Source organism: Zootoca vivipara, chromosome 4, assembly GCF_963506605.1.
Source record: "Zootoca vivipara chromosome 4, rZooViv1.1, whole genome shotgun sequence".
NCBI classification, from domain to species: Eukaryota; Metazoa; Chordata; class Lepidosauria; order Squamata; family Lacertidae; genus Zootoca; species Zootoca vivipara.
Window position 1 is genome coordinate 81,680,914 of NC_083279.1, and position 26,915 is coordinate 81,707,828.

The 26,915-nt window shown below is 42.4% G+C and overlaps 1 protein-coding gene across 1 annotated transcript in view; it reads right to left on the bottom strand.

The window, feature by feature from the left end:
• DDX10 (DEAD-box helicase 10) overlaps positions 1-26,915 on the bottom strand; it is a 168,454-nt gene that overhangs the window by 62,630 nt on the left and 78,909 nt on the right. Inside the window, exon 14 of the mRNA XM_035114420.2 lies at positions 559-672. Within this exon, the coding sequence (XP_034970311.2) occupies positions 559-672 (114 nt within the window). The remainder of the gene's footprint in view (positions 1-558; positions 673-26,915) is intronic.

The window sequence follows — 26,915 nt, forward strand, 5'->3', positions numbered from 1 at the left end:
AAGGCCACCAGTATTTCTTCCTCTTAGTTTTATTGTGGTTTTGCAGACCCCTGTAAAGCACATTCCTGGTAATTAACAGTTTACAAATCACACATCCAAGTGCCTGATAATGAAGACTAGGCTATATTTTTTTATATTTCCAGTGAAAACACACTGCTCAGGCTCATGAAGAACAATAGATATTTTTTTGCTAAACTGATAGTTTTCAAAACCGTGATGAACTCTGGGGTTCCTCTTGGGAACTTTCTTTGGGGGCGTTCAACGAGAATAAGATCACTAATGACAAATATATCTGAAAAAGAGCCTGACAACCATTATCCATCTTCCCTACAGTGTGCAGAGAACACCGGTGGAATTCTAATCGGCAAGGACAGTATCAACTGAATATGACCAAAATCCTTTGCAAGGTCTCAGTATTCCAAAGCCAGATCAGAATTTATTGGCAGACCCCAAGGTGGGAAGTGTGTGCCAAAATTTGAAAGCTAGTATTCTAGGCCCAACACCAACACACACACAGGCTCTTCTCAGTATAAGCCAGCCAGTTTTCTTAGATCTTACCTCCCCATCTTCAGTAAACACAATTTTTGTGTTTACTTTAAATTTTCTCTTCAATACTTTTTTAGCTTCTTTTGTTTTAGTTATTTTCTTCTTCGGCTTTGAATCTGATGTACTCTATAAAAGAAGAGCAGAAGAAAGACAGCGTGGTTAACATTTCGTAAAGAGGGATTCCAGGACAAGGATGAAAATACAACGCTGCTGTCACCAACCAAAAGGCACATCTGTGCTACAAAGAGCAGGTGTGTTGTTGTTGTTGTTGTATTAATTAATTTGTTGAATTTTTATACCGCCCTTCACCCAAAGATCACACAATGGTTCACAACGTAAAAAAGTTAAGAACACAAAATACATAATAAGACAAAAACAAACACAAACCAATAACCCCCCCTCCCACAAATACATTTAAAAACTGCAGCAAAAATAAGTCTAAATCACCTCACATTTATTCCCACCGGCTGATGCCCAACCCATAAAACAAGAAGCTACATTGCTTTGAGAAGACGCTCAGGCTCAGCCTTTAGTGAACCTTGTGGGGGGAAAGGAATTCTGAATATATCTTCAGATGCTGCCTTTAACATAAAAGAATTAATACGTAAACCAAGAATTGATTGCCACGTCTTATATGTTTGGGTTTGGGATTTCACAACTGGACACAGCTTCCAAAGGTGTTGAAGACTGCCTGATGTGCACACATCAGAATCGCCTTCAGAGTAAAGTTTTATAACTTTGCCAAGCAGCCCTCTGTTGCCAAAAGAACCCCTCTAAGACACTACAGAGGCAGTGAAAAACTGCCTTCACGTTCAAGTAGCAGCTCCACTACTGAAATGTGAAGAAAAGTTTGTGCTATGGGACACCTGTATGGCATGGAAAGTGTCCACTCTTTTAAAGTTTCTTACAGACCACTAAAACACAAAATATTCAAAGTAAAACTAAGAAGAAGAAGAAAGATGAAGAAAAATTTAACACTAAAAGGTACCAAACAAACTTAGCATAGGTATCTTGCATGCCAAACCCTTTTTTGCTGGAATCATTTGAAATAGATGCATAGCATGCCCCCAGGCCAAGAGCAATGAAATTAAACAAGGAGAGAAAATTGTTCCTTATTTCCTGTTCTATTGCTTCCATCTTAGTAAGCAAGAAATGGATATCGTTAAGTGTGCTCTCCACAATGATTTCCATCCAAAATAAGGGGCGAAGAGAAATGAAGGCATGAATATACATTTCCTTGTGGGCTTTAATGAAAATTACATAGTCAATCATATCTTGCCCTCTGGAATCCAATTTTTAACCTGCCACTTTCAATAACTACCTCTAACATTAGGAAAACAGGCAGCCGGAGGCAACTCGGCGGGGAGGGTTTAAAACTGATTCAGATTTCATCCAGGTCTTCAGCAAGGGCAATATTGATTCCATTTTGAACATTTTGGAAGAGACTCTGCTGCCTTCCAGAAACAGGTGAGCAGGGAGTCAGTGGCTTATTTCAACTGTTCCAGGAACATTTCAGCATCTACAATGGAACCTCTACGCACAACCACAATCCGTTCCAGAGGCCTGTCCTTATGGCGAAATGGGTCGCTGGGAGAGGCGCTGTTGTTCGCAGGAGTGGGCGGCAATTGCCTGCTCCTGCGCATGCGTGAACAGCGATCGCCGCTCCTGCACATGTGCGAATGGCAGCAAACCCACCAGTTACTTCCGGGTTTGCCGTGGTCGCAACTTGGAACGTCCGCGAGTGGAGGCGGTTGTAAGTAGAGGTTCTACTTTATAGCACTTCACATCCTAGTACAGTCCTGCTGTGTTGGATGGGTTTCAGTTGGTAAGGCTCGAGGATGTGGACAAGGTGCTTGGATCGGTCAGGACAACCACTTGCGCTCTTGACCCTTGAGGCTGAAAAAAACTTGCAGGGAGGGGACAGCTGGCTGGGCCAGGAAGGTGATCAATGCCTCCGTACAAGAGGGGTTGGTTCCTGCCTGTTTGAAGGAGGCAGTGCTAAAACCACTCCTTAAGAAACCCTCCATGGACTCAAAAAAACTTAAGCAACTACTGGGCAGTTGCTCATCTCCGTTTCTTGGGCAAGGTTCTTGGGTGGGTGGTTATGGACCAGACCCGGGTGCTCTTGGAGGAAACTGATTCTCCAGATCCATTTCAATCAGGGTTTAGGCTCGGTTTTGGCACAGAAACTGCCTTAGTCACCCTGTATGATGACCTTCATCAAGAGGGAGACGGGGGAAATATATCCGTGTTAATTCTCCTCAACCACTCTGCAGCTTTTGATACCATTAACCATGGTATTCATCTGGAGCAGCTTTCTGAGTTTGGGGTTGGTGGCACTACTTCGTTGTGGTTCCGGTCCTACTTGGATGGCCACTCCCAGAGGGTGATGCTTTGGGGGTCTTTTTCAGGTCTGTGGAGCCTTCAATGTGGAGTTCTTCAGGGCTCAATGTTATCCCTTATGCCAGAGGTTTTCAACCTTTTTTTGGTACACGGTTCCCTTGACCAACTACCTTCTTTCTGTGGTACCCCTGTGAAGCTCAGGAGCCCAGTTATGTCACCTGTTGCCTGCAGAGCCGGCAGCCCCTCACCCCTTTTTGAACCCTCTCCCTTGTGGAGTGTTCCTCTCCTCTCCCCCTCCTTGGGAATCCTCTCGGCTATCATCCCTGGTCTCTGAACTGCCCTCCTCCTGACCCCAAGAGAGGTGCCTTATCACACTCCTCCACAGGGGCCTGGGAAGCACCCCCTGGCCAGCCCCAGAGGCACCATTCGCCTGGGGAGCTTGTAGCCAGGGCTGCTGCAACAAACAGCTGTGCAAACCTTTGGGAGGCAGAGACGCAAGAGGGCTACAGAGGAAGGGAGGGAAGGAAAGGAGGAAAGAGGCCATTGTTGCCTTTGGCACCGCTAACCATCATTCAAGGCACCCCAGGGTGCCATGGCACACTGGTTGAAAACCACTGCCTTATGCTATTTAACATCTACATGAAACCGCCAAGTGGGGTCATCTGGAGTTTTGGAGTACAATGTCAGCAATATGCTGGTGACACACAGCTCTACTTTTCCTTTACATCTGCAGGTGAGGCAGTGGATGTGCCTGACCAATGTCTTACCGTGGCAATGGTTCCCTCATCCGCTCCACACCCACACAAAACAGCCTCTGTGAGGGATAATACTGCAGAAAAATCTGTTTTAGGGTCTGTGTTTCCAGTACGTGTGACATAAAAACGGCTGGGAGAAAAATACGAAGCAGCTGTTTTGATGTTTCATCTTCTTTTTCTTTCTTTTTTTAAAGAGTTGTGCCTCCAGTTAAAAGAAGAAAAGCGTTTACCAAGGGCAGGTATGAGCTTTGATGCTGAACTAAGAACATTATTTTGCTGACATTAACAAAATGTTTCTTTCTGCCCCACAACCCTCAGAAACCTTTGCTTTCGAAGTTGTGGGGAAAGTACTTTTGATGGGAGAAAGGGCATCTCTATGATGAGATGAAAGGCTGCAAGCTATATGTAATGCCAATTAATGCTGACAAGTTCATTTCCACTCGCAAAATTAGTAGAACTGCGATACACAGACACAGACGCGCGCCCACACACACACGGCATGCAGAAGAATTTGCCTGAAGATGTGAAAGTTCACAGTGGGCGAAGACAATAGGGGTAATTCCGGCAAGTGCCGCTCCCCTAGGCCCTCATAAATATCACACACACCCTCGGCCCCCAATCTCCCGCACTGTGGTTCAGAAGGTACATAATCTTACATAGTATAGGATTTCTGTATTTTAATATTTTGTTGGAAGCCACCCAGAGTGGCTGGGGGAACCCAGCCAGATGGGTAGGGTATTAATAATAATAATAATAATAATAATAATAATAATAATAATAATAGGTAAGATGGTAGGTCTCAAGAGGTTTCATGGAGCAGATGCCCCCAAGGATAAAGGGAGAACTTTAGAAAGCATGATACAACCAGGAAAGATAGATGAAAGTGAGTACGGATGGTGGCATGCGGATGAAATATCTGGGAGGACATTGCCAAGAAGGGTTTAATTGAATACAGTGGTGCCTCGCTAGACTAATTTAATTCGTTCCATGGGTCTTTTCTTATAACGAAAAATTCGTCTAGCGAATCCCATAGGAATGCATTGAATTTTTTTGAATTTCTTTTGCCCATAGGAACGCATTAATAGAATTTCAATGCATTCCTATGGGAAGCCGCGATTCGCTAGACGAATTTTTCATAAAACGAATTCGTCTAGCGAGGCAACCTCCGCTCGAAAAATCCTTTCGTTAAGCGGAAATTTCATTAAGCAGGGCATTCGTTAAGCGAGGCACCACTGTAGTTTGAATTGCTGTACAACTGCTATTAGTTTGACAAAGGTGGCCTGCTAGGATTTTAGTTTATTATACTGTCGAGCTGACAAATGCAAATTGTGAATTATGAAAAACAACGGGCAGGGGAAATAATTATCTATACAGTCCCAAATGCAAATGTATGCCTTTTTGAATTAAGTTACATTGAAGGGAGCAGAGCTGCTAACGTTTCGGCTTGCGTATGTGCGAGACTGTGGTATTAAAGCACACCTGAATGGTGTCACATCATTAATTCAGAAAAAATCGCACTACTTCACACTTCCTCATTATCCTTCTTCCAGACACTGTACAATGGCATACCTGGAAATGGAGATTCTGAGAGAATTTGATTTCTCAAATAAAGGCAGGAGCAAAACAGGGGTGCTGTTGCAGAAGACAAAGCTTCTCCAGCCCAAACAAGCAAGGAGTTGCTAACTTTAAAGGGCTCCAGTGCAAGGTGGCGGCTGCAATCACCAACCTGGGGCTCCCCATGTGTTCTGGACTACAACCCTCATCAGCCCCTGCCAACATGGTGCCCATGATTTTCATTTTGAGCTTTGTCATGGAAGGAAGATGGGACAGGAACATGAGCAAAGCAATGCCCATGCATTGAGAGGGTTTCCAGTGGGCCCACATATTTGGTATCCCAATCAACATGCCTTCCCTTCCTCCTCTACCAAACCAGCCTATGCTGGTCTAAAAATCTGAACCTTGGAAGCAAGACAGAGTACGCTAAATAAAGAGACGGAGTAACGAGATGCAAATGTGCATAATTTATGACAGCACACAATTTGCGTTTCCTTGGCACAGAGTACACACAGCCTTGGGTACAGCTGGCAATAAAAGGTCTTTTAGTCAAGGGCTTTATTGTGAGATTTCATAGCATGTAACTATGCAATTAACTTTGTCACTGTGGCATTTAATGGACTCTTTAAGCAAAGAATATATCAGCGTATTAGCTGATTTGGTAAAATAATTGACATTAAATTGCTTTGTAAGCAGTCTAAATCTTCCACATAAGGTAAAAGGGAAATCTGCAGTTAGCCTTCGATTTGATTGCCCTGGGAATTCTGCAGGCTTTCACGAAGGATCTTGAGAGTGTATTTACTTTGGTTAACATATACATGCTGAGCATATTTATGCAGAAAACAATCTTCTGTTTCACCAAGACAGACGCTTTGTTAGTCCTGGAAAGGCTGGGCAGCATTGTTTTGTTTCACCCGCATTTAGAGATGCTTGTTTCTTAAAACTGAGGGTGGCTGCCTCTTAAAAAAGAACTGCTTTCTGAAAGCCAAAGCAAGAAGTGCATTGGCAATGTTTAGACAATTCCCCCTGCCCATGAAAAAACCATGGTAGGCTCAAACTTGATTGATTCCTTCCTGTCCTCTTAATCTGCAGGGAATCTATAGCCCTCCAGATTTGTCTGAAATCCAAAAGAGATGCTACTGGCCCGTGTAGATTATACTATTTCTAAGAGAGGCTCAGTGGAAACTGGGCAAGCTCAGGCTGCACACAGCCTATAAGAAAGCACTGTGCAGTTATTTGTATATATGCAGGTGACATATTGTCTCCAGGACTGATTACTGGGAAGTATATTTGCACAGAGCAGAGCTTTCCAAACTTTTCGTGTTGGTGACATACTTTTTAGATTTGCATCATTTTGCGACACAGTATTTCAGTTTTACTTGCAAACCAGAGGTTAAACTACCCCTTTATAAGAGATATGGACACATATCGTGCAGCACACCTACACACTGCAACCGACACGCTTAACGTGTCGCAACACACAGTTTGGAAAGCTCTGGCATAGGGGGATAGCAATGGATGACACTGGGAGCTGTACTGCTCACCTGACTTCCCTCTGGCTGAGTCGCTGCTGCACAGTAGGAAACAGAGTGGGAGGGCCACGGTTGCTGCAAAGTTGGCACTGTGTAAACGCATCAGCAGATACAACTAACTGGGTGCTCCTACCAGCACGTTCATCTTACTCCACCCTCTCAATGTCCCAGTATGTAGCAGCAACTCAGGTAGAGGAAGGTCAGGTGAGCAGCACAGCCCCAGCACACTGTCCACTGCTGACAGGGACCTGCATGGATAGACCTCAACCATCATAAGCAGTTTGTGCCTATTTGATACAGACAGTGAACAAGACAGAATCTAAAACACACACTTTAACCCTGGTTTGTTTGAACTAACTAGACAGTAAACCAACCAGAGCTCCCCAAGTTCAGATGCATCAAGGAAGTCTGGTTAGTTTAAATATTAAAAATGGAGGTTTTTCATCTCCTCCTCTTGTGTGCACAAGGGAAGAGAAGTAGTGTGCAAACCTTGTGTGTGTAACACTAAGCTGTGATTAAGTGGTATGTCCAAACCAAGCAAATGGGATGAAGTTTAATAATAATATAAAAGTTCCCGTCAAATGTGAAGAGAGTAATTTCTCTTGAATTTAATAAGCCACCGCAGTTAATTAACTGCATCCTCCTGCTGTCTACCTCTAAGAGCAGCCTTTAACACAGCCAATTCCAATTTGACCTTAAAATTACATTAATCATATTCAGGTTTCTCAGCTAGGCTATGATATTGATTCGAATGGTAACTGGACAAGAAGCTTTCAAAAACGTTAAGTGAAAATTTCTTTTGAGGAAAGAGCATAATCTGGAATGCAATCATTCGTAATTAGCCATACACAATTCAAGAATATGATCCATGTCGCCCAGCTGTCACATGGCATGGAGGATGGAGCAAGCTTGCTTTCTCCTGCTCTGGAGGGCAGCGCCCATACCAATGGATTCAAGTTACAAGAACGGAGATTCTGATTTAATATCAGGAAGAACATTCTGACAGTAAGAGCTGTTTGACAGAAGAACAGACTCCATCAGAAGGTGGTGGACTCTCCTTGGAGGTTTTTAAGCAGCAGTTGGATGACCATCTGTCATGGATCCTTTAGCTCTGAGATTCCTGCATGACCCTTGAGGTCCCTTCCAACTCTACAATTCTATACAAAGAAATCTCACTTCCCATCACTGACATGCAGCCCCTGACAAATTACCCCCTCGGCAGATAAAAGGTTGTCCATTTTTGAGTAGCCCTTGCAATATTGCAAGCTTTCCAAACTATTTGTCATAAAGAGTTGCAAAAGGGCAGATCTATTGAGGTAGGATTTTGGAATCTTACATCCCATGCCAGTTTGCTTTACACTTTTGCTCTGTAAGCATTGGATTTGCTTGCTTGAGTCACCTGGAACTACTTGCTCTGCAAGCACATCTGATGTATTTCCACCTTCTTTGGGCCAGCCTGTAAAAGGCCCCATACAACCCAAAAAAGCTCTGCCGGATGACATAATGAGGATGCAATGGAGGCAGCAACGCATGCCTTCTTGGCTGCCTTCAATGCTACTAGGTAGACTCAATAATGAGCCCTTACCAGTGTTCGGTTGCATTCATTCAGATCTTTCCTCCACTTGTGTTCAAGCTGTCTCCCATCTACTTTCCTTGCCCTAAACTCCGTAGTACGCCAGGGGCCAAACAGGCTCCACAAAGTAGGAGAGGGCACTCAGGGGTGATTGTGTCAATAGCCCGAGCCATTCGGGCATTCCAGAGGTCAGTCAGGGCTTCGACAGGGGCACCATCATATCAGCCAGAACACCCACCCAGCGCTATTTGGAATCCCACTGGATCCAACACCCTCCACGGGTGGACCTGCCTAATAGCTCCCCCGCCTCTGTGGAGGGGGAAAATGTGCCAACAGCCTAAATCTCAACAGGAAGTGATCTGACCATGACAGCAGACTAATGTCAATGTCCCCCACCTTCAAATCATCCTCTTTGTGCCCAGTTGAGAAAACAAGGTCCGGAGCATGTGCGTTGGGTCGGTGACATGTTGGGACAGCCTCATGGTTGTCATGGCGGCCATGAAGTCCTGAGCCGCCCCTGAGCCAGCTGCCTCAGCAAAGATGTTGAAGTCTCCCAGAACACCGCCTCCGAGACCAGCTCTGCCAGCTCAGGCAGGGAGACTGCTGGGCAGCGAGGTGGGTGGTAAACCAGCAGAATCCCTAGTCTGTCCCGATCGCCCAACGCCAGGAACATACACTCTAGATTCCCACCCACCCCTCAACTGGACAGAGAGCCTGAAGATAGAATCTCTATAGACCACAGCAACTCTCCCTCCCCAACCCTCAAGTTTGGCCTGATGCTGCACTGAGTACCCAGGTGGGCACAGCTGGGTGAGAACACCACCACCCTGTTCACCCACCTAGGTTTCAGTGATACATGCCAGATCAGCCTCCTCATTCATAATCAGATCATGGATGAGGGAGATTTTATTCTGGGCCGACCTGGCATTTAACAGCAGCAGTACACAGACCCAAGGGCTGGCTGATAGTACAGCCACAATTCCCCAGGTTGCAGGAGGGGCTGGCGCACGACACAGACACTAAACTGCCTGTGCCGTGTGCCCCTTGCCTGGTCTGCCCCACTTCCCACACCATACCTCCCCCTGCCCACAGAACCACTGTAATTGGGTCTCCCCCTGCCATCCCCCACTCCTCTCCTCCCAGGCACATCCCACACAAAGTGCCCTTACAACCCAGTTATAGGTAAAGGGACCCCTGACCATTAGGTCCAGTCGTGATCGACTCTGGGGTTGCGCGCTCATCTCGCATTATTGGCCGAGGGAGCCGGTGTATAGCTTCCAGGTCATGTGGCCAGCATGACAAAGCCGCTTCTGGCAAACCAGAGCAGCACATGGAAACGCTGTTTACCTTCCCGCTATAGCGGTTCCTATTTATCTACTTGCATTTTGACGTGCTTTCGAACTGCTAGGTTAGCAGGAGCTGGGACCGAGCAACGGGAGCTCACCCCATCACAGGGATTCGAACCGCCGACCTTCTGATCAGCAAGCCCTAGGCTCAGTGGTTTAACCCAGAGCGCCACCTGGGTCCCTGACAAAACCCAGTTAAAAACAGTTAAAACACTGAAAAATAAAAGGATATTAAAAACGATGTCTTTCATTCCAGAATGGTTATACAGAAATCATCATCCACTCACACAGCTAGTCAGGCTGTCGAGCATGTCAGAAGTGACAAAAAAAATGGAACGGGGGCGGGGGGGGCACTTGAAGGAAGCTAAGGAGGGAACACTGAGCATCGCTGTCTGCAACCAAGATATGAAGGAGAAGGAATGTTCATGCAGAAAATTCTGCATAGGAAGACGATAATGAGAAATGTGGATACTTTTGAGTTTGTTTTTTTGGTTTTACACATTTTTATCGTTTTGGTTTTGTCGGCTGCTAAGACAGGAACAAAAGGCATTAAATGAAAACAAATAAAAACACAGGGAGTCATGCCAGGAGGTGGGGGGGGGGAGTGTAGTTCAAAAGGCATCCTCCAAAAACCTTTTCACGATTTAATAGCAATCTGCCCATCATCCTGACAGGTGGGAAATGTGTTGAAGAAGAGCTACTGTTCAAAAAACACCAGTCCAAAGAACAATCTTGTAGCATGAGTATTTGAATCCTGGCCTTTGGCATTACCCTATCATTTTGTCAATAACTTTCATTGCTAAAATGCTTAGCTAGTGGGAAAAAGAAAATGAGCAATAAAACTCATGCAGTAATAATAGCTCTGCTGTTGTAATGTTCTATAAAGCCTTAGGAACATCTACTCAGCTTTTCACTGTGGCCTCTTAAAGCAAGCAAACTGCTGCCCTGTGTCAAGCATTTAAATCAAGCACTTAACCTTGAAAGCTCGATTTACTTTACCTACCTGAGCATTATTCAATTAGAGGGGTAACATTTATAATTTAAGAATTCTCATTTCTTGCCCAGCCACAGATACACTACACAAAATGAATTTCCTATTATTACGGATGTTGTTGTTGTTGTTGTTTAGTCGTTTAGTCGTGTCCGACTCTTCGTGACCCCATGGACCATAGCACGCCAGGCACTCCTGTCTTGCACTGCCTCCCGCAGTTTGGTCAAACTCATGTTCGTAGTTTCGAGAACACTGTCCAACCATCTTGTCCTCTGTCGTCCCCTTCTCCTAGTGCCCTCAATCTTTCCCAACATCAGGGTCTTTTCCAAGGATTCTTCTCTTCTCATGAGGTGGCCAAAGTATTGGAGCCTCAGCTTCACGATCTGTCCTTCCAGGGAGCACTCAGGGCTGATTTCCTTAAGAATGGATAGGTTTGATCTTCTAGCAGTCCATGGGACTCTCAAGAGTCTCCTCCAGCACCATAATTCAAAAGCGTCAATTCTTCGACGATCAGCCTTCTTTATGGTCCAGCTCTCACTTCCATACATCGCTACTGGGAAAACCATAGCTTTAACTATACGGACCTTTGTCGGCAAAGTGATGTCTCTGCTTTTTAAGATGCTGTCTAGGTTTGTCATTGCTTTTCTCCCAAGAAGCAGGCGTCTTTTAATTTCGTGACTGCTGTCACCATCTGCAGTGATCAAGGAGCCCAAGAAAGTAAAATCTCTCACTGCCTCCATTTCTTCCCCTTCTATTTGCCAGGAGGTGATGGGACCAGTGGCCATGATCTTGGTTTTTTTCATATTATTACGGATATGAAATCTCAATTCAGCTTCACAGCCGAAGCTTGTAAAAAATAAATATTTCAAAACAAAAACTGAAGGCTATTTCGTATATTTTCTGTTCTCCTGAGATTACTACCAATTAAATATACAAACTTACTACCCCAATTCAGAAGCTTCAAGATGTGGAAGTAACTTGTATTTTGAAGATTCTTCATCAAGTACCATACATACAATTTAAATGCAAGGTTCACGGGGCAAAATAAAGCAGCTATAAAAACTTCTAAAGGCACCTGAATATACAGACATTGCAAGATTACTTTTTCATAATTACCTCTTTCACATGATCAATTTACTTAAAGTTCCCAGGTTATTGCTACTTTCAGCTATTTTATCCCCATTTCTTAAAAGCAAAAGATATCTTCATTGTCCCCCAGGCACATTCCACTGAGCGCAAAGAAGTTATTTTGGAACAATCTATGCCCATATGTGAATAGGCCAGTCAGATATGACAACACTGTCATGATAAAGAGCCCAGTGTCTCTAAAGAAAGCACAACTATGTTCTCAGTTGGTTATGGGTATTGTTACTCTCTACTGTTATCAAAAAAAGGAATAAAATTAAAAAGTTTGAAGCGGGGGGGGGGGGGGGCAGCCATCTGTACAGACCTCCTAGGACTGTACTGCTTCACAATTCAGATGTAAGTGTACATGCTTGAAAGCTCCCCAATGCATATAGGAACATAAGAAACTGCCTTATATTAAGGCAGAACATTGGTCCATCTAGCTCAGTTCTGCCTACACCTTGGATAGCCAACAGAGTGCCCTCCATATGCTGTTGGACTACTACCAACCTCAGTTCCAGCCAGCAAGGTATGCTGGGACAGGCCATCCAAAAAAATCTGGGGGGCTCCACTAGGGCTGGATGATATACAGTGGTACCTCTACTTACGAATAACTCTACTTACAAATGTTTCTACTTACGAATGGAGCTCCGTCCGCCATCTTGGATGCGGTTTAGATAGGATTTTTTCTACTTACAAATTTTTAGATAGGGTTGCTTCTACTTACGATTTTTTTCTCCCAATGCATTCCTATGGGATTCAACTTGCAAATTTTTTCTACTTACAAATGTGCGTTTGGAACGCATTAAATTCGTAAGTAGAGGTACTACTGTACTGATATATCATCCCAAACTGGTTTGAAGTCCATATTGTGATATCAGTTTCATAGTTTTTGACCTGGCAATATATCGCGAATCATGGTGTATGTTAGGGCTGGGCGATACCCTGTTTCTCCTATTTTAAGACGTATCCATAAAATAAGCCGTAGCAGGATTTTTAAGCATTCAAGGAATATAAGCCATACCCCGAAAATAAGATGCAGTGATAGACGCAGCAGCAATGCCGGCTGCGGCAGGAGGAGGGGGAAAAAAGACATCTCCTGAAAACAAGCCATAGTGTGTGTTATTTTGAGGAAAAATAAATATAAGACGGTGTCTTATTTTCGGAGAAACACGGAATATCATCCCAAAGTGGTTTCAAGTACATATCATGATACCGTATTGGTTTCATAATTTTTGACCTGGCAATATATTGTGAATCGTGTTGTGTCTCTGTGTGTGGGGGAAACCATGAAGCCAGCCAATACCTCAACATAGCTCCATCCTTATTTCAAACATTGTAATATATCAGTATATTGCAATGTTTAACTGGTGATATATCACAATGTTGAAAAGCAGGTATCGCCCAGCCCTGGGCACCACATTAGCTATCCCTGGTCTACACTGGCAGGCAGTAGCTCTCCAGTGTTTGAGAAGGGAGTCTCTATCAGTCCTACCTGTAGATGCCAGGGATTCAACATGCAACCAACTGCCTGAAAAATACTGTATAATGCTGCATGCAAAATATAACTGAGCCTTTCGTGCCCCAATGACTTCACATAGGAAGCAGCACATCACAGAGAAGGTTACACTCAACCCTTTCTCCCTCACATGCTAGTACAGTCGTACCTCAGAAGCCAAACACCTTGTGAGTCGAACGTTTTGGCTCCCGAACGCCGCAAACCCGGAATTGAGTGTTCCGGTTTGCGAACGTTCTTTAGAAGCCAAACGTGCAGCCAATTGGAAGCCACGCTTTGCTTGTCGAATGGACTTCCGGAACAGATTTTGTTCGGCTTCCAAGGTACGACTGTATTCTAAAAGAAGGGAGCTTTTCACACAGCAGAGAATCCCTACTGCAGGGATGGTGAACCTGTACCCCCTCCAGCCATTGTTGGGCTACCATTCCTTGCCATTAGCTATACTGGCTGTGGCTTATGGGAGCTGGGAGTCCAACAAATTCCACCTGCGGGGTCACAGGTTTCCTATTGGTGCTCTATAGGATTGAGGGTCGGGGCTAAATTTCACTTTTTGGTGTGAATTAATCAGGTAGATGCTGGACAGAAAATCCTGTCTTATGATCAAAGTAACAAACTCTAGTGTATAGCTGTTCCCCACACAAAGAGATGTGTGTGCACGCACACACACAATTCAATATTCATTCAACTGCAGTTTCACACTCTTTCATTAAAAACCAGATGAATAGGCAGCAAGTTCAAAACACGCTGATCTTTTTCTCATTTCAAGCGAGTTATCCTAGCATGTTAAAGCTGCCATAAGCAGATCCAGAGGAATGCGTTTTTACAGAAATTCCTGCTTGTTCAACACAACGCTAAACAATTATGATAATTTGAAAACATCGGTAAGTGTCAATGCCACTGTTTCAGCAAATGCTTCAGAAGGAATCGGTTGTGTGCAGCAGATATAAGTGCTAGATTTATTTTTTAAAATCCATCTTCAAGGCAATTTGGCGAAGATCTGAAAAACTATACCCTTGGAAACCAGGATGAGGATTTGCACAATGTATTATTGAAGCAAAAATCAAGAAAATGATAAATTGCTATGTTATCCAAACAATGAAAGCAGAATTAAAGAGTAGAGGTAAATGCGGTACCAGCAGGCTGGCACAAACATTTTGCATTAGGATTTAAGACAGATAAGGGACGAGCTTTTCTAAAGTGCGGGACGAGGGTTCAAGACTCTACTATCAGCTCAATACCAGGATAGGCAGGGTGAATGTGTAGGCAGGAAGGTGAGTGTTTGTAGGAATGAAAAGGAGCTGAGGAATGAGTTGTGCAGAGATTGAACGAACCAGGCAGAAGTGCCCACAATTTATTTTCTCTGTTTGGGGTTGGGGCTGCACCTCAACATATCTCCTTGTTCTTCCCCATAACTTGCAAAACCAGAAAGATACAAAACAGCAAAATGTTTTGCAATGAATTATGCAAAGCAACATAAACCATGCAGAAGAACATGATAACAGCCCTGCTGGATCAGACCAAAGTCCTACCTAGTCCAACATCCTGTTCTCACAGTGGCCAACCAGATGCCAGCGGGAATCCTGCAAGCAGGACTCGAGTGCAACTTCCTCCACTTGGCATTCCCAGCAACTGGGAATACATATCTGCATAATTAGCCCCATTTAAAGATGTTGCAGAATTTGCACTGCTTGTGTACGCATCCTTCACTGCAGATTACACATAACCCCATTTAAATCCTTTATTTTTAAAATATATTTTTACTACATTTAGCTGTTGCTTCTGCTGAAAGGTTAGAGGTATTCATTCAAGCGATATGAAATAACTCTTCCTCCAGAACTATTCCCTTGCCTCCGCTCTAGTTTTCATTTGCAATTCTCACTTCTCAGAAACAATATTTTAAAGCGTTATGCAATCATTTGAATTCATCGCACAGTACCATTCCAACAATATTCTCAACCCCACCCCCAATCGTAACCCCAGTTGCAAATAAGGTTTTATATTTTTAAACATCTAATAAATTTTTCATAGCCTATATGAAGATTTTTGTTTGTTTGCTTTTTGTTCTGGTTTCTCTTATTCCTCCTAGGCTTTCGGTTTTCATATATCATTTACTAAGGGTGCATATATCATGTCCTAAGACCACAGTGCTATACACATTTAATGGGATGAAGTCCCATTGATCTCTGTGTCAACGAAGATTAATTCTGAGTAAACATGTAAGAATCTTAGAATAATAGAATCACAGAATCAGAATTGTAGAGTTGGAAGGGACCCAAGGATTATCTAGTACAGTGGTACCTCATGTTGCAAACGGGATCCGTTCCAGCGGCCCGTTCACAACATGAAAGGGCCGCAACATGAAGCGCCGCATCTGCACATGCCACAATGCAGCGCTTCTGCGCATGCGCACAGGTCACAGACGCACCGAACCTGGAAGTAACCCGTTCCGGGACTTCTGGGTTCGGCACGTCCGTAACCTGAAAAGATGCAACATGAAGTGGACATATCCTGAGGTATGACTGTACAGGAGTGGCCAACTCCCAAGAGACTGCTATCTACTCACAGAGTTTAAAACTGGCAGTGATCTACCCTCTTTTGGGGGGTTCATGTCAAAGTTGTTGAGCTTTTTCTGGGAAGGAAAACCCTGTAACCCTGGGGTGCAGGGTGAAAATGTTGAGCGGGAGCCAAAGTTGTAAAGCTTCTTTGTGGGGAGCCAGTGATCTACCAGTGATCTACCACAGACATTCACTGAACTAATGGTAGATCACGATCTACCTGTTGGTCTAGTACAAACTCTTGTGATACAGGAATCTCAACTAAAGCATCCTTGACACGTGGCCATCCAACCAATGCTTCAAAAGTGCCAAGGAATGAGAGTCCACCACTTTCCAAAGCAGTTCACTCCGTTGCTGAATAGCTCTTGCCATCAGAAACGTCTTCCCGATGTTTAGTCTCTTCCTCCTCTGGGGAGCGGCAGGAATCATTCTGTATACTGCACCGTCCACAACAACCTCGGTGTGTTCTGAGGTCTGCAACTGTTGTCCTTGCTTTTCTGGACAATAATCTGTGTCGGGGGTAAGGGCATGGAATCAATTTTGCAGCTCCAGCAACACAGCATGGCTCCCGACAGTCCTGCTTCTGTGCCTCACATTTCTCCAGGGATTTGCCTCCGGCACACTGGGCAACCTCCTGGTCAGAACCTTGGCCACTGGCCTGCAGTGTTTTGCAGGGATGAGTCCTGCCCCCCTACATTGACCCTCTAGTACAAATCATCTGCATATTTGGGGTACATTGTCATCCACATTCTAATGATACTTAATTCTCCTTTTCATCTCATACCTGTTGGTATGTGGAATCAGTGACAGGAAGCGCAACAGGCTAGCCGAGGGCTAACTATTCTGCTCTGGTCCGGAGAAGGAGCCCAGGAGACAGAGACCATGGACAGCTCTAAGTGAGACAAGTGAAACCTCTCCGGAGTTCTTATGTACCCTAGAGATAGACTCACACGGAAATGGCACTGCAATGATAACAACTTTGCATAGTGTCAAAGTCTTCACAGCCAGCATAGCTCTACATTAGGTTGCTGGTGACAAAAGCGGTTCTTCTCTCTTGCCTTGAGTGAGACCATCAATCAATAAATTTTCACAGCATGCAACCCTTTTTCAGTAAGCCTACCGAACACTAAGGCACTCTGTGACTTAGAAGTCCAGAGTTTCCTCTTGGTTGTGAACTAGCAAGAAACAAAGTGAGGGATAAACCTGTGCTCGTGCCATGCCTGTTTGAGATAGCTGGTCAACCTCTCTAACTCTGAATTAGAAACAATTGTGGTGGAAGATTAACTCTTATGGTGTAAGCCTTAAACAGCAGATTGTAAATAGTTTAATCCAGGGGTCAGCAACCTTTTTCAGCCGTGAGCCGGTCCACTGTCCCTCAGACCATGTGGTGGGCCGGACTATATTTGGGGGGGGGGGAGAACGAATTCCTATGCCCCACAAATAACCCAGAGATGCATTTTAAATAAAAGGACACTTTCTACTCATGTAAAAACACACTGATTCCCAGAGCGTCCGTGGGCCGGATTGAGAAGGCGATTGGGCATTTTGCATTTTTTATGCATTTCTTTCTTCTTCTTTTGTCTTTCTTTCTCTATTTATGCATAAAGGAAAAGAAATATAGTAAAAAGTATGCAGTCTGTCAAGGATATTAAAACCAGAATATAGGAGAGGCTGGAAGTCACAAGTGGTGGAGGGGGTGGGGTGGAGGGTTCAATTTTTTTTATTTGTTGTATATAGTTAGTTTTCGTCTTTTCATTGCTATATCTCTCATGTCTGTATTGCAAATGAGATTATCTTATATTTTAAAATATTTTTTCTCTTTTCTTTTTTTCCTTTTCTTTTTTTCCTCTCTTTGCTTCAAAATGTCTATACTGTATATGTTTTTTGATTTGATTTTTCAGTGTATATATGATTTACATTTGATTTTCGTGTATATTTATGTTACGTATGTTTTATATTTCTGTTTGGAAAGTAATCAATAAAGTCCTTTAACAAAAATTAATAATAATTAAAAAGATCTGGCGAATGGGCTGCATCCAGCCCACAGGCCTTAGGTTGCCTACTCCTGGTTTAATCTTTATTTAGTTTTTAGTGTTTGATGTTTTCCTGTGTTTTTATATATGCTGTAAGCTGCCCAGAGTGGCTGGGGAAACCCAGCCAGATGGGCAGGGTATAAATAATAAAGTTGTTGTTGTTGTTGTGGCAAGGACTGGAAGATTTGGTTCAGCCACCTGCTACCTGCTAACAGCACACCCTGATCAACAGCATCACGCATCATCACAGTATAAGTGTACATTCTAGCTAGCCAGAATCACAGAGCAAGGTCAGCATTTTTTGTGGGGGCAGCGGGGGGGGGGAGATAAATCAAAGGAGGAGACATGGCCTGAACAGAATCCCAAGGGCCAGACAGAAAGGTCTGGAGGGAGCCAATGTTCCCCATTGCTGATCTAGCTTTTCAAGTGCTATAATTTGCATGCTCCTATTGCTTGCTTCACCCATGGCTCTCTTCCTCCACCTAGCCCAGCTGCTCTGCCTCCTCAGCCTTGTTCGGGTTTTTGCTAAATTAGTAGCGTGAGAAACCACCAGATTGCTTCTTCACACAATCAACTCTAGGACAAGCAACTCTAGGAAAGCCAAGGTCTACTTCTGCCATAGTAACTGCGCTCTCATTGGTTGATATCAGCACTGAGACCTGTTGATATCAGCACAGTACGTGGTGTGGTGAGTGTGGTCAGTGTAGGAGGAGAGGTGCTGTATCGGTTGTGAGAGAGAGACAGAGAGGAAAGGATTTATTTTACTTTGTTTTTGAGTTCTAAAGTTGTACATAGAAACTCTGGATTTCTTTTATTTTAATAAACCCTGTATATAGTTTACTCTGCGTCCAGATGTCTAGTCATTTAAGTTACCGCCAGAAGCTTCCGGAAACACCTGCGCAAACTCTGCTGTGTTCAGGCTGAAGTTACACCTGACACTTAAAAACACTAAGAAGTCTCACCAATGTTTGTCCCTGCATCCAGATCAGCTGCCATTGTCCAAATATATGTGTCTGCCGGATTGTGTTCCCCTGGAAAAAAATGGCATTTTGATTTTCCCAGTTGTTTACGGAGAGAAAAGGAATTAGTTCTGCTTGGTGGGCCGCAAGTTGTGTGAGCCTGCATGATTCCCATAGGAGGAAGGAATAAAGAAGGAAGGCTCCAGGTACGCAGACTGGAAACCAGAAACTCAGGTTGGCTGTGCCACCTGAATGAGGATTTCTATTCAAAACATGCTGGGCTCAACAAACATGTTTGTTCCTGCCTCTTTTTTGTTGCATTGGGACCACCTTGCTTTTCTTTTGCAAAGTAAATAAGAATGGATAAAACGCATCAAAACTCCTTGCAGAGGTGCATTCCAACAGTTTTCACATTTCCTTTTTCCAAAATCTCATCACCACCTCTCTTGTTCAGAGCTGTCCGTTTTGGCAACTCCGAAAGTTTAAGAATTATTTGCATACTCAGAACATGCCATGCCCTCCACTACCTACTCCCGGGCAATCTAATTTGTAAATGGATCAAGCTGTCAAAACACTGCATACAGCATTTGAAATTATTAGTACTTCCTCTCCTGGGGATACCACTTAACAGGCTTATGTAAATTAAGCACCTTTTATTTACAGCCCTAACCAAAGCAAAACAGAACAAGCTGTCAATAGCAGCAATGGGTGGTGGTGGTTGTTGTGTGGTTTTTTTTAATGCACTTAGTATGGCTATGAAGAGTACAGATATTTATATTCATCCAGTACATAACCGAAGTGTCTCTCGAGGCACACATATAAAATAATGATACTCGTGGCCCTTCTCCTAAACTGACAAATTATAAATCCAATTATTTGATAAAGATTTGTCTGTGCAAAGCTTCGTGAAATCTGGGAGTTTGCAAAATGCTCAGAATGCAGAAACTAACACAGCATCTATAAGTTTAAATGTGGCAGATTGTCCACACATGCACACTATTTCTTAAGTTCTGAATCTACCCTGAAGACTCAATCCAATAAGTATTTTAAACATATTGTCACAGCAATCATGCCACCAAAATAAATCCCTCATCTGCATTCGTGTTTGAATCAAATACTAAATAAAAATTAGTAATCTGCACAGGCAGGAGCAAGCTGTGGGTTTGAGCATCAGGGTGACAACAGAAAGCTCCAGGCAGGAGTACCTGTTTAGTTCAGCCGAATGCAAACATGCTCCAAGCTATCTGGCTGCTGTTCACTGTGAACCTTTCATGCCCTGTTCACTCCTGAGCATTAACCACACAGTGCAGCGTGACATCTGCACTAACACTAATAATATTTTGCAAAGTAGCTTCAAAACTTGGTTCCAAAACCTATAAACTAATTGCAAATGCATTCTCAGAGCATGGACTGTTATGAAGCCAAATGAGCACCGTCAAGAGGGAGATATTAGCAGGCTTGGAAGAAATCTGAGGTTTGCAGAAGTACAACAAAATCTTTTGGGGTAGGGAGACCAAGAAGGGGACCTGTCTGTGCACATTGATGGTACCCAATGGAGGCTGGTGTGGTCAAAACCACCTCTGCTTGTATCCAAGAGACCAGGCATCCCCAAACTGCAGCCCTCCAGATGTTTTGGCCTACAACTCCCATGATCCCTATCTAACAGGACCAGTGGTTGGGGAAAATGGGAGTTGTAGTCCAAAACATCTGGAGGGCCGAAGTTTGGGGATGCCTGCAAGAGACTATGCTGGAAATTGTTTACCGGTGCGTATTTCATGTCGGTAAAGCTACATTAAATCAATAATAACTTGCCATATACCTGTTGGAGGGGATGCAATATGAAATGGAATTTACAATATGTGGTGGGCTTGCCCAGTGTTTAATGCATTCTGCTAAATTGATCTCATTGATAGTCCAGCAACTAATACTGGTTTATTGTCAATATATCCTATGGAAAAAATTGTATGCACATATGTAATAGCTTTCGGGTTGGTTGCGAGCGCCGGCGGCTGCGGGAGAGATTCCTCCCGGTCCTTTGAGGGGTTCTGGGGGGTCTGCAGAGCGCGCAGCCCCCCGAAACTTCGGATAGAGAGTTCCGAAGACTTGGGGAACCCGGCAGATGTCTTTTTTTTGCCTCCCTTCCCCCCGAAGAGCTCTAATAAGAGCGCGAGAGCGGGAAGGTGGAAGGCACGGCACAGCGGGTACAGCGCTTTCCCTTAAAGGAGAAGCTCCGTTTACTGGCGGCGGAACAGCAACCAATTTCCTTCAAAATCTACAATATCAACATGGAACCATCTGGCCATTGTGAGTAGTGAACTTAAAAAGCTTCTAAAATTTCCAATTTGGACGGATTTGGCCAAAGGGGAACCTAAAAATACGGAGGTCGGGTTCTTCCCTCCCCCCTGTGGAAGATTGAAAGCAAAGACAGTCTCCGCAGCATTTTTAAATATAAAGCTTTGTAACTTTATTTCTTGGACTTAGTATTATCTAAAGGAGAGCAGGGCTCTGGAAAATACCCTGCAGTTGACAGCAATATCTATATCTGAGACTGCTTGCTCAATCTGGAAGCGGGATTTCGCTCTGATCTCTCTAGCCGATCGCCATTGTGACGGCATATAAGAAATTTCCATATGAACTTCTGCTTGCCCCTTGACAGGCTTTGATTTGCCTGCAACCTTCCTTTGAGGATTTAAGGATGTTTCTTCTTCTATAGACTATGCTACGTATCGACTTTTGAGTTATAAAGTGATTGCGTGAAATATTGTTCCTTTGCCTTGGACTATTTTAATAAGCCAGTTTCAGTTTCAATATTGAGGCAAGCATACAGAGACTGTATTATAAGTTAGCAGTTCGGAAGTCTCATGCCAGCATTGACCTTGAAAAGACTGCTAGCTTACACTTGTTTATACCTTTCCACTGATAAAAAGACATCTGGACTACTGGCGGTGAAAGAGCTCTCACTGACTGACTTGAAGCAATCTATTGAGTGGAATTTTCCGCTGAACGGCTTGCTCTTTCACTAGACTGAATGGTTTATATTTTACTTTGTTGCTTTGATTAAAAGACATCTGAACTACTGGCTGAGACAGAGGGCTTAAGGCCTAAGTTGGGATTAGCATCTGAGTGGAAACTTTTACTGAACTGTGTGCTTTGAGATTGAATTGACTGGAAGTATGGCTGGAACAGAGACTGGCAAAGAGACTGGCAAAGGAAAGAAAAAATCATCCATCTCTGCTACTTTGGAGGAGCAAATCTTAAGTGCTCTTGATCGAAACACGAAAGAACAACAACGGACTACTCAGGAACTTCGGCAACTGCGGGAGGAAGTGGGAGCAATATCTAAGGATATTGCGCAGGTGAGAGCACAGGTGACTGGTGTGGAGAAGAGACTGGACCATCTCGAGGAGGAAAAAGTACCTGACTTAGAGAAGCAAGCCTATCAGACCCAGGTGGCTTTAGCCTTTGTACAACTACGTCAAAGAGAAGGAAATCTCAGGATAAGAGCATTCCCTAACATTGAGAAGAGTGACCTGAAAGAGGCAATAATTGAAGAATTTGTGAAGGCCTGGAATCTATCAAAGGAAGAGCTGGAAGGACAAATGATAAAAGCTTTCAGATTTGGAGCAAAATCAAAAGGAGATAAGAAATTGGTTAGTGACTGCTTGGTGTCATTTCAAACAAGAGAACAAAGAGATAGAATTTTGGGCCTACACTACGAGAAGACCTTAAAGGTCCAAGGAACGCCAATAATAATTTTTAAAGACTTACCAAAATTCTTTTTGGACCTGAGATCCCAATATTCTGATTTGGTAGCCATCTTGAAGAGGCAAGGGATTAATTACAAGTGGGAATTACCGGAGGGCTTGAATTTTCAATTTCAACAGAAGAAGATAAAGATCAGGTCAGATCAGCAGAAGAGAGAATTCCTTCAGAACCACGAGAGAGAGTTGTTAAGAGTTGGCTTAGCAACCTCCACTCCAGGCCAACCAGGACACCCGATTGAGTTAGACTCAGATTCTTTCTTGGGAGCAGGAGCTGCGGCAGCAATTTGAAGATGTCACTGAGGATTTTGTCATGGAATTCGAATGGCTTGAATTCGAAACGGAAAAGGAATGAAGTTTATCATATTTTAGCAAAACAAAGATTAGACATAATATGTCTCCAGGAAACTCATATTACAAGAGCACATCAAAGACTTTTAAAGAACAACAAGTTTGGTGAAGAATTCATCTCTTCGGATGATGTTAAAAAGAGAGGTGTGGTGATTTATGTGAAAGAAAAATTAAAGCCAAAGTTAATATTTAAAGATGAAGAAGGGAGATACGTCGCTGTGGAAATTTCATCGCAAGGCGAAAAAATTTTAATTCTGGGAGTCTATGCACCAAATGATGGAAAATCGGAATTTTTTAAGAAGCTACATAATAAACTCTTGGACTATTTGGATTACAAATTATGCTTAATGGGAGACATGAATGGAGTGGTCTCTACATTAATGGACAGATCACAAAGACAGTCCTGTACCAAAGAAGGAAGACTGCCAAAGTCTTTCTTTGATTTGATTGAAAATTTTGATCTGATTGATACTTGGAGATTGAAAAATCCATTGGAAAAAGACCAGACTTTTTTTTCAAATTCTCAACAATCGTGGAGTCGTCTCGATTACATATGGATTACAAGAGAGCTAGGACCAAGAATAAATAATGTTGAGATTTGCCCAAGAACTTGCTCTGATCACAATGCTGTACTATTAGACTTAAGGATATCTCTCCAGGGAACTTTCAGATGGAGAATGAATGATGCGTTAGTAAGAAATGAGAAAATAGTGGAGAAAGCTCAAAAAGTTTTGAAAAATTATTTTGAGATAAATTTAAGGACTACAACTGAGAAAAAAATTGTTTGGGATGCCAGTAAAGCAGTGATGAGAGGATTTCTAATTCAACAGAATGCAATAAAGAAAAAAGAATCTAATGCGAATAAAGAAAAGATTCTAAATCAAATGAAAGAAAAAGAAAGGAAATTGAGGGAAAACCCTAAAAATCAACAGGTGCAGAAAAAAATTAAGGCATTGCAAGTCCAATTTTCTAAATTGATGAATCAAGAAATCGAATCCAAAATTAAATGGATGAAACAGAAATCCTTTGAGTCAGCAAATAAATGTGGAAAGTTACTGGCATGGCAATTGAAGAAGAGGCAGAAACTGAACACTATTGTAAGTCTAGTGCAAGATGGAAAGCATCTGGAACATCCGACAGAGATACAAAAATCTTTTCAGAAGTATTTTAAACAATTGTACAAACAAGAAAATCAAAATAAAGAGGAAGTGGAGCAATTTTTGGACAAATTTGGGCTGCATAAAATCCCAGAAGAGAATAAATCCCTACTTTCCCAACAGATATCAACGCAAGAAGTGGAATATGCTATACAACAAATGCAGTCGGGCAAGACCCCAGGACCGGATGGTTTGACAGATGCATATTATAAGACAATGAAAGACTGGTTAGTACAACCTTTGAAAGATTTATGCAATGAAATTTTGAATGGAGGAGAGGCCCCCGAATCTTGGAAAGAGGCCTACATCACTCTGATACCAAAACCGGACACGGATAGAACGCAAGTTAAGAACTATCGCCCAATATCATTACTTAATGTGGATTATAAAATATTTGCAAACATTTTAGCCTCCAGATTGAAAAGGGTTTTGAAAGACTTTATTCATCAAGATCAAGCCGGCTTCCTTCCGGGGAGACATTTGAAAGACAACTTTAGGAATATAGTTGACATGCTGGAAATGCTGGAGCAGAAGATAAACAAAAAAGCCATTTTTATGTTTATAGATGCGGAAAAGGCGTTTGACAATATTTCTTGGCTATTTCTAAAAAGAAATTTAGAAAAAATGGGAATGGGCAGTGGATTTTTGAATGGAGTAAAAGCAATCTATTCAGATCAAAAAGCTAAGATAATCGTGAATAATATGGTGTCAGATGAGATTAGAATTGAGAAAGGTACAAGACAAGGGTGCCCTCTCTCTCCTTTGCTTTTTATATCGGTCCTGGAAGTCCTACTTGAAAGGATTAGAAAAGATGATGAAATAAAAGGTGTGACCGTAGGGAAGAGACAATATAAACTTAAAGCCTTTGCGGATGATTTGGTGTTAACTTTACAAGATCCAGAGTCCAGTGTACAGAGGGCTCTGGAAGTTATTCAAGAGTTTGGAAGGGTAGCAGGTTTCAAACTGAATAAATCAAAAACTAAAGTACTAGATAAAAATTTGAATAAGGAAGAGAGAGAGAAATTGCAAGAAACAACTGGTTTATCTTTTGTTAAAAAAGTGAAATACCTTGGTGTGTATATGACTGCAAAAAATTTAAATTTGTTTAAGGACAATTATGTGAAATTATGGAATGAAGTTAAGAAGGATTTAGAAATGTGGACCAACCTGAAATTGTCATTGTTGGGCCGTATAGCAACGATTAAGATGAATGTATTGCCAAAGATGTTGTTTCTATTTCAATCACTGCCAATAATTGAAAAGCTGACTTGTTTTAAGGAATGGCAAAAGGTGCTATCAAAATTTATATGGCAAGGGAAGAAGCCAAGAATTAAATATAAGATATTGACTGATGACAAACAAAGAGGAGGCTTCTCTCTACCTGATCTTAAAATTTATTATGAAGCAGCTGCCTTTTGCTGGTTGAAAGAGTGGTTTACACTGGAAAATGCTAATATTTTGGATTTAGAAGGTTATGATAATGTCCATGGTTGGCATGCATACGTGTGGTACGATAAGGTTAAGGCCCATGGAAGTTTTAAAAGACACATTGTTAGAAATTCATTGTTCAAGGTTTGGTCCAGATATAAAGATTTATTAGAAAGAAAAACGCCAAATTGGCTTTCGCCTTTGGAGGCCAAGGTTCGTAAAAGATTAAATATGGAGACCGGTTGGTTGAAATATAGAGATTTGTTGATTCAAGATGGAGACCAATTTAAATTAAAAACATATGAGGAGTTGAAAGGTAAATTGGATGATTGGCTCCAATACCATCAGATAAATGAAGTGTTTAAAATGGATAGAGTAATTGGTTTCCAAATTGAGAGGTCAAAGGTGGAAACAGAATTGCTAGAACCTAAGACGAAAATACTTTCGAGAATGTACAAATTGCTGCTAGAATGGCATACAAAAGATGAACAAACTAAAAATGCTATGATTTTGTGGGCAAAGGATGTGGGACATGATATTATGATACAGGATTGGGAGAAGTTGTGGAAGGAAAATATTAAGTTTACTGCGTGTAGTTTATTAAAGGAGAATATAATGAAAATGATGTATAGATGGTATCTTACACCAGAAAAGCTAGCAAAGATTTACCACAACAACGATAATAAATGTTGGAAATGCAAGAAAGAAATAGGTTCATTTTAACCACATGTGGTGGACATGTCCACTGGTGAATGACTTCTGGAATAAGATTTATAATGAACTTAAGAAAGTGCTAAAAGGCACATTTGTGAAGAAACCAGAGGCATTCCTAGTGGGCATTGTAGGGAAGGAGATTCCCAAGAGAAAGGTATCTTTTTTCATGTATGCCACCGCAGCAGCGAGACTTTTGATTGCTAAATATTGGAAGCAGCAAACGTTACCAACGATTGATGAATGGCAGATGAAGATGATGGAATTTATGGAACTGGCAGAGATGACCGGACGAATCCGCAACCAGGGAGAACAAGCAATTGAAGAAGACTGGAAAGATTTTAAATTGTATTTAAAAAATTATGCTAAAGTAATATTTTAAGAATAGAAATTAAGTGGTAAATAAATCTGTGGATTAGGTAAAAGAGGTTATTTTAGAATAGAAAATAAGAAATTTAGTATTAAAAGTGAATAATTAGAGGTAGAACTTGCTAAATTAGAAGTGTGTTTGAGAAACACAGGGACGGGAACCCGAGGAGGTCCCAATATACACTGTGATAAAGATAAGTTATACAGTTTTTCACTTTTTTACTTTGTGGTTTTTTTCTGTTTTTCCTGTTTTTTGTATTGTGTATTTTTGCTTTTTTGTATTCATATCTCCCCCACCCTTTCTAATTTT